The sequence below is a fragment of the Carex rostrata genome, chromosome 3, assembly GCF_964058835.1.
Source record: "Carex rostrata chromosome 3, lpCarRost1.2, whole genome shotgun sequence".
Taxonomy (NCBI): domain Eukaryota; kingdom Viridiplantae; phylum Streptophyta; class Magnoliopsida; order Poales; family Cyperaceae; genus Carex; species Carex rostrata.
The window spans coordinates 12,586,931-12,595,673 of NC_135920.1; the positions used below are offsets into that span (position 1 = coordinate 12,586,931).

Genomic DNA, 8,743 nt, shown 5'->3' on the forward strand with positions numbered 1-8,743 from the left:
AACTGCAGTAGTGCAGTCTAGAGCTGGTTCCTGATCTGATGCTGGTGCATATGAACAATTGTTCTTTTTATTTTTCATGTTTGTATTATGTATAAGAAATCCATCCATTCTTTTTTACACCATTATGCTACAATTGTACTACAAAGTGATAGCTGATTTCAGTAGGTTGTATAAATTTTAAACTTAAATACAATTGTTAATCTCAAAGTTACGAACAACAGACACCTATCTGCTTACAGGCCCATATATTACAAGACAACTAAGCGTGTCAAAATCTTGTTCACTGTCTGATAGTATAAATCTCCAAAATCTGTCAGTATAATAACTACAGTCACATCAATCCAAAATATAACCTGCCTGAGGTCTAAACTAAATCGCCTCGTTTTCTATTGTTAGTTGCTGCAACTTCACAAAGTAGCATGAAAAGGCCTTCTTAAATCAACTTTTCCTAGCAGATTTATCAGCAAAAAGCACATCATCGATCCATGAAACAATATTAAATGCTAAACTCTCTAGCACTCTGGAGTAGCTTTCCAGGATTGCCTGCCCAACATCCTGTGTCATCAAACACACAAAATTATCAACAGCGATTCAAATCCTAGTAACCTTGTATAAATGTAATGTGTTGTAAATTTTTATAGATAATTTTTCATTAAATTTTTCAGAATGGGAATAGATTTTTTTCAACTCAATTTGGCGAAGTGCAATAGACCCAATTCCTCACAACCCTCTCCTCTCCCCTATTGACTGCAAAAATTCCACTGTATTACGACTCGTTGCACTCTATTTCATTTAATTTCAAATATGTTTGGCAACTAATCTGCTTTACCCCTCTGTTCCAATGAGCTGAACACGCACTATATGACAATAGTTTTCTTTTTCTTTTTCCATGTTACCTCCTTGGTTTCATGTTTTACCTTATTATACTGGATTTTACTTGTATCCAAGGTGGTCTGTGAGAGTGCAGGAAATCTCTGCTTTATAGAAAGCAACAGAGACTCGGCTCTACTAGCTAGCATCACGTTTTTGTCCTCGTCAGATACGAGCTCCTTCACCATTTTCCAGGATGATTTGGAATGGTGAGTGCTTGCTTTCCTGCGCCACACATACATCGCTGCCTCTACATGATCAGCCAATTCCAAGGCATCATGCTCTTCGCCAATGTTAAGTTGATCAAGCAGCTGATCTGGCGAGAACCTTTCTGGTGAGCTTACTGACCGGTACAAAGCGTCTCCTAAGGTAATTTTTCCACTCTGAAAAACAAAAAAAATGGAAAGCAAAGGTTATAGGGTTAAATCTGAAACTCCCATCATATCATGTGTTTAACTGTTATTCAAGTACAATGAACTTAAATTCAAACAATATAAATGTAAAATTGTAGTATAATAAATGCGAAAAACGTAATTTGAAAGAAATGGTGTTTAACAAACATCAAATTTCATCCCAGCTAACCAATATCTTTATAAAATAATATATATAGTTTGCTAACTTCATGTTTGTTATAGTAACATACGAAAGGTGAAGAACCAAATAAGCCGCAACCAATCTTTTTAACTAAGTGACAATGCAATGTCAGAAAAAACTTACCTTGGGAAGAGTAGCCAAAAATGAATCTGGGATTTCCATCTCAAAAAGGACTCCAGTATTTATCGCCACAGCAGCCTTGTGGATCTGATTCGCACAATCCCGTTTTTGTTGCAAGTTCTTTCGTGCATTTTCTGATAGGCCTGTATCAGGAGGTACACAAGGGACAGGAAGCCACCACTTCTCCTCATTTCGGTGACTCAGCCGCCGGAAAGATGATGATCCAGAACTAAATGATTTTTTTCCATCATCAATGTACCAGAATTCTGGTTTGTGGAAACTATCCAAGATGTCCTGATACATGTTTTTAGTTCACAAGCATACTTGAGTTATTCATAAGAAATGATTAATCATCACATTACCTAGGTTTTCATGCACTTGTGCAAAATTTCGCAATCCTATATGTTTGAAAGATGTAAAATCTACCCTCTACTGTCTCAATGTCTCTGTATGTTATTGAGCAGAAATGAGATGGATATTTTATGTTATTTTTAATTTTTTGAAGGGAATTAAGGAGAGCAGGAAAAACGAGATATTTTTCATAATTTAAAGGGCATCAATGATATTTCTCTTTTTGCAAGGGTTTACGTTATACTTGAAGTTCTGTAAGAGCTAAGAAAACTATTCCTCTATTGGTTAAAGAATTTACTCTATTTTTAAGTTCTAGCCCATGTCTTCCATGGTGTGCCCAGTACCAATTTTTTATTTCTCAAAAGAAAAAAAGATGACAAAATAGTGATATAGAAATCTTACGATAAGCATAGCATCCAGTTTTTCTAATGCAGGGAGGTTGATGTAAATGTCTGATCGTGGTCTGGTTGCCATAACCTAATTCATTAACAAAAAGAACTTACCAATGATGATCCAAAAAAAAATATTAATAAAATTTAGTTTTGTTTCCGACCTCTACAGCAGTTCCATCTGGCATGGTTTGCGTAGAGGGATAGAACTCAACTATGTAATCACACACAGAAAGGAGGCAATCCATCTCTCGTCTCCACATTGATTTCTTCTCAAGTGGCAATGGTTCCAATTTATGCCGGGTCCCAAATACAGTGGCTTTGAAATTGGAGAAAAAGAAAAGGTTATAATATATTGCATTAAGTAAATCACTAAACGATTCCCATATTGCTATCTAAATTTTCACAATAGGTATTTCTAGTAGCTACTCAGTTCCATACAATTAGCCCTCATTTTAGCTCAGTTTCAATTTACATGTACTGTTGTAAGTTTTCCGAATAAAGACACTCGCACCATGATAATTCTTAATTTAACCTCAATTGAAAGCATGGGGGGTCAAACTCAAAACAGAGAAAAAGGATCATCACAGTATAATTATATAGAAATTCTCAAAAAAGAAAAGAAAAGGGAATTGCACTGTACCATAGAGATTTGTAATGGAATTTGAGATAGCAACTGCAGTGCAGACTCCTTTTCCATTTCCTGACATGTCTTCCCCCAACAAAAGCTTTGAAAACTTCTCCTTTACTAGTTCTAACTCTGGTAAATCAATGTCGATACTCGATATATATCAGAAGATTGATTGATTATTCATAGCTTAGATTAGAAATGCATTCCAACTTGGGTTTAACCAAATTATGCAAAATGCCTGTCAAGTTAGTGAAATGTGGACCCCAGTTATCAGAGTAATGGGTGATACGTAATTTTAGAGAAGAAACTTATGAAGTTGATTTTGACCGTATGATAAATGAAGGGCGATGTCAGAAAATTTAAAAGGACATACCATATTCAAGTTTATACCAACAAAAAAAAATAACGCCAAACAAAAGACTTGACAAAATGCCACAAAAATGGACTAAATCAATTAGTACGAGCTGCACCACACAATGTGGCACAATATGTAGCAGCAACTGTATAACGGGTCAAGCACCCAATGCAGGTCACCTTGCCACATATGAACTATTACAAGCTCAAAACAAGGTTTTAACTCTCTAATCTCTATCCCACCAAAACCAACTTCAAATTCAAACAAAATTAAAGCGTTAGCATACCATCGTCAGCTGGTGATTTCTTAAGGAACACATCAGTGGAGCGCTGCTTCATACTCATGCGGTTGAGCCCCGTCGAGGGTCGCCGTGGCGGCGGCCAGAGGCCACGGTGGTGCGAGTGGGGCTCATACGGACCACTATGATCTTCGCTGCGCTCAGAGAAAGACGACACGTCGGAGATCGTACGGCTGAAATCGATTGAGTCTATCACGGTCGAGCGGTCGAGGTCGGTCTCTGACGAAGAGTTCTCGTCGCACTGGGAGGAGCTGTCCATTTCCGGTGGATGGTTGGCGCGGTTTTTTAGGAGAGGTTGCCCACCTGTGAGAGAAAGAGAGAGAGAGAATGGAATTTAATGGAACAGTAGTACTACATATTCAATACAAAAGTTTGTTTAATAAAACAGTGATTTAAATGGAGAGAGAAGGAGAGGAGGGAGTGTCCTGTGGAATTTTTCGACGGTACCTGTGTCCATCGGGCAACGGACAAATATTCGGTCCGATGGCCAGTCTGAGCCGTTAGATCTACTTTAAGATATACGCGGATGATTTATTTTGAATTTCACCCTCGAATCTAGACGCAATTCTACTGTTCATACGAGGTCCGGTCCGATGCCCATAGGACCGTCTGTTTAGTCATGTTTTTTGGAAGTTTGTGTAAAAAGCCTCTGTTGGTTAAATTACTAATTAAGTCACCAAACTTTATTATTGTGATTTGAAAAAGTTTACTTCACTTTCCTGCTCGGTACTTAAATTTCAAGGAATGTAAATTATGGGTAAAACTGAGATTTCAAATTACTGTTTGATGTTTTTTACCATGATTTTTCTAAGCTGTTAACAGCTTTTAATTAGACCTATGTGTCATATAATTAGGAATATGTCATGTATATATTTGCAAAATCCCCCCTGCAATTATCATAAAAGAATGAAACTTTTTTAGTATTGAAAAATTTAAGGCAGAAGGAAGGATGGTATTTCATCAATATTAATATTTCTCAAAATTAGTGACATCAAAATTCTTCTGAAATTCTTAAAGACAAGTGTGCTACAAATTTTTCATGTATATATTTTTTTAAATAAGAGCTTTAATAACTTTAGTATTTATTTTTTTCATAAGTTTTATAAAAAATGAACCAGCATTTATACGTAAAGAGGTAGGATTCAATTCATAATTTTGTTATTGATGATACATATATTACAAAAATGGGACAATATTCGTGAGGGATAATGTCGGTATACCGTCGCGGATACTATCCCATATTGTAGTGTATATATATATATATATATATATATATGACCAAACATAATTAAGGGACTGGTTTGGGAATAACGAGAAGGACTTATTTTTAATTAGATCCTTCATTTTATAATTTACTCTGGTTTGAAAGTTAGAATCCATGTTTCAAGCCTGACAGCCAAAATCAAATGACAAGGGAGATGAAACCAAGCGATATGCTGCTGTAATGAGGACAGACAGGATTAAAATAAAGACCTTCCATCTCCTTTGAGACTTTATGGTTTTTACCCATCTCCTCCATTCCTTTTCTGAAATGGAGATGATTCTTCGTTTGTTTAATTTTCAAGAAAATGTTGTATTGTTCCCATCAAAACAATAGACATCTCAATCGATGCGACATATTTTGTACAATTGTGTTTGCAAAATTAAGGAAACTTAAATACATGCAGACATGCAGTTGCAACAAATATATTTAATACATTTAATAAATTGGAAAATAAATGGAAATCGCATTGGTTGGAAGCAGCTTTCTAAAATTTTCTTGGTTCCTCATAGGCCTGTTATATGAGGGGTAGGAAAGATCATCTCCATTTTGAGATTAATTGAGAGGAAGGGAAATTAACTTTAGATAGAAATATACATTTTAAGAAAAAAAAAATGTGGCATATACTTTTGTGGAAACTTCTTTTTAGATTTTTGTTATACATCCTTTATATGCAGATTTGAAACAGTTCCAAGCTGAAAAACCATTTTTTGTTTTTTTTCCCTCCTCCCAATGAAGAATTATTTCTTTTGTTTTGAAAGCATTAAAAGAAGAGACAATCAATCAAGCATGGCAAACAAATAATTTGAGTGCTGTAAAAAGAAGAAAATAATGATAAAGCTGCACCTTTATGAAGTTGATTTGGAGCACAATTCCATGCTTTGATTTTAAATTTTGAAAGCGCTTCCAGCCTTCCCTCCTCCAATTTCAATGCCTTGTAATCTTCTTTCTTGTTAAAAGAACTTGATTTTTGAAATTTTGCCTCAGTGCTTTGGATCTCTAAATCTCTTCTACCTTTTTTTGCTCTTTCTTTCTCTCTAGAAAGGAATGAAAGAGGAAGGATTGAATGTCGTGGGAGCATGCAAACTACAATCTAATTGATTTCTAATAATTGGGACAGAGCTACTATTTCTAAATAAAATAATTTGGACATGGTCAGACCCAACGAATCACAATCTTTCGGGTCCACTGCTTGCTCGACTTCTCTACAATTATAATTGCAATCTTCTCTTTACTAAAGTAATACTAATAACAAGTTCTCAAGAGCAGAATAAACCATTTAGACTACGAGACTAGATATAATTATTTTTTATGAGAGAGATTACGAGACTAGATATAATTATTTTTTATGAGAGAGAATAAACCATTTAGACTACGAGACTACGAGACTAGTATTAATTATTTACAAAAATTATAAACTTTAAAGAATAAAAATGAAAAGGTTCAATTTATTAAAGAACTTGGTATCCTTTTTCCTTTGTCTTCTCATCCCAAGAATTTATTTTTCAAAATAAAAAGAAAAAAATACGAGTTGAAAATTTATATGCTCATATCAAAGAAAAAGCACTTCTTTTTTTTTTTTTTGTAACGTTAGCGGAGAAAGAATCGGTTATATGTAGAATTTGTCTTGATGTCTAAAGTCTAAAAAAATCTTTGCGATCTAATTGTACAGGATATAAAAACAGAGGATCCCACCGCATAATATTTACATAATGAATCCGGTTCTTCTATTCTATTAGATCTCTTTATTTTCTAATTTCTATATATTTGAGCTTCAATCTATCAAAAATTGAGTTATGGACAGGGAATTGTTCCTTTTTTTTTACAATGAGATGTTGAAATATATATATATATATATAGGATTTGGCTAATATGTTGTTTTTTATGGTCCAGATTTGTTTGAAAAACAGCGATTTTCAATAAATCTAAAAAAATAGTAAAATTTTTCCAAAAAATGTAAAATTTGGTCTCCAAGCACATATTAATATGGAGAACAAGATGAACGGTTCGGATTGACCGTTAGAATTTTGAAAAGTCGAATATTGAGCCGTAGCACAGGAGGCCTCTTAGCTACCCATAGCACCATAGCTAAGTCCTATATATATATATATATACAGATAGATAGAGTAGAACTAGGGTGTTCTTAAGCTCACCAAAGTGTTGGTGAGCATGACTCCAAAATCCGTCAAATCGGTTTCAAATGACGAATCCGAACCGTTGGAACCCGCCTGTTTTACGTGTGATGCGTCTACATGTGAAATTTTTTAACTTTCGAATTAGTTTAGTATAAAGTCAAGCGGTCAAAACATGTTAAAAAAATGAATGCACTAAAATTAATTTATTAACCTTCTAATTTTGACCAATTGACTTTATACTAAACTAATTCGAAAGTTCAAAAATTTCACATGTAGACGCATCACACGTAAAATAGACGGGTTCCAACGGTTTGGATTCGTCATTTGAAACCGATTTGACGGATTTTGGAGTCAAGCTCACCAAACACTTTGGTGAGCTTAAGAACACCCTAGTTCTACTCTATCTATATATATATATATATGACTAGAACTAGGGTGCTCTTAAGCTCACCAAAGTTTTGGTGAGCTTAACTCTAAAATTCATTAAATCGATTTCAAATTACGAATCCGAACCGTTGAAATCCGCCTACCTTACGTGTGATGCATCTACATGTGAAATTTTTAAACATTCGAATTAATTTAGTATAAAGTCAAGCGGTCAAAATTAGAAGGTTAATAAATTAATTTTAGTGCATTCATTTTTGAACGTTTTTTGACTGCTTGACTTTATACTAAATTAATTCGAATGTTTAAAAATTTCACATGTAGATGCATCACACGTAAGGTAGGCGGGTTTCAACGGTTCAGATTCGTCATTTGAAATCGATTTGATGAGTTTTAGAGTTAAGCTCACCAAAACTTTGGTGAGCTTAAGAGCACCCTAGTTCTAGTCATATATATATAGAGTAAGGCTACGCTACTTCGCGAATTAAACGTGTTGTTTTAATTCGCGCTCATATCTCTAGTTTCGAAGTCCAAATAGCCGATCCAAACCGTTAGATGTTTAATCTATATTAAAATGTTCTTGGAGATCAAATTTTACATTTTTTGGAATTTTTTTACTATTTATTAAGATGGTTTGAAAATTGTTGTTTTTTAATAGTGCAGAATTCTAATAAATATAATGATTGTCAAACCATCTTAATAAATAGTAAAAAAAATTTAAAAAAATGTAAAATTTGGTCTCCACGCACATTTTAATATAGATTGAACATCTAACTGTTTGGATCAGCTATTTGGACTTCAAAACTAGAGATATGAGCGCAAATTAAAACAATCAGTTTAATTCACGAAGTAGTGTAGCCTTACTCTATATAGACATAGGCTAATGTGCTTCCGGTAGCATATGGGCCGAAGTGCTACAGGTCCAAATTTGAAATTTCAAAATCCAAAAAGTCGATCTGAACCGTTCATCTTGTTCTCCATATTAATATGTGCTTGGAGACCAAATTTTATATTTTTCTGAAATTTTTTACTATTTATTAAGCCACTTTGAAAATCGCTGATCCAACGGTTTTACTGTTTTGTTAAGCCACCGTTGGATCAGCGATTTTCAAAGTGGCTTAATAAATAGTAAAAAATTTCAGAAAAATGTAAAATTTGGTCCCCAAGCACATATTAATATGGAGAACAAGATGAACGGTTCAGATCGACTTTTTGAATTTTGAAATTTCAAATTTGGACCGGTAGCATTTTGACCCATATGCTACCGGAAGCACATTAGCCTATCTCCTATATATATATATATATATATAGAGAGAGAGAGAGAGAGAGAGAGAGATGGGCTACGGTGAGTTGCA

The 8,743-nt window shown here is 34.3% G+C and overlaps 1 protein-coding gene across 1 annotated transcript; it reads right to left on the bottom strand.

Annotated features, from left to right (window-relative positions):
- Positions 1 to 146: 146 nt before the first annotated feature.
- Positions 147 to 5,935, bottom strand: LOC144551567 (rop guanine nucleotide exchange factor 2-like). Its single transcript, XM_078299593.1, has 8 exons — positions 5,716 to 5,935; positions 3,597 to 3,911; positions 2,968 to 3,084; positions 2,489 to 2,643; positions 2,338 to 2,412; positions 1,588 to 1,878; positions 918 to 1,253; positions 147 to 555 (listed from the first exon to the last, which is right to left on the bottom strand). The coding sequence occupies exons 2-8, from the start codon at positions 3,865 to 3,867 to the stop codon at positions 439 to 441; spliced, it is 1,362 nt and encodes a 453-aa protein (XP_078155719.1). The 5' UTR covers positions 3,868 to 3,911; positions 5,716 to 5,935; the 3' UTR covers positions 147 to 438.
- Between the last annotated feature and the right edge of the window lie 2,808 nt (positions 5,936 to 8,743).

Bases quoted from the DNA above. Each gene is read 5' to 3' on its own strand.
- LOC144551567 (XM_078299593.1), bottom strand. From the start codon at position 3,867: ATGGACAGCTCCTCCCAGTGCGACGAGAACTCTTCGTCAGAGACCGAC. The intron at 2,644-2,967 runs GTACAGTGCAAT...CCAATTTCAAAG, and splicing joins TTCCATTACAAATCTCTATG to CCACTGTATTTGGGACCCGG. The intron at 1,254-1,587 runs GTAAGTTTTTTC...TTTGTTTTTCAG, and splicing joins TTTTGGCTACTCTTCCCAAG to AGTGGAAAAATTACCTTAGG.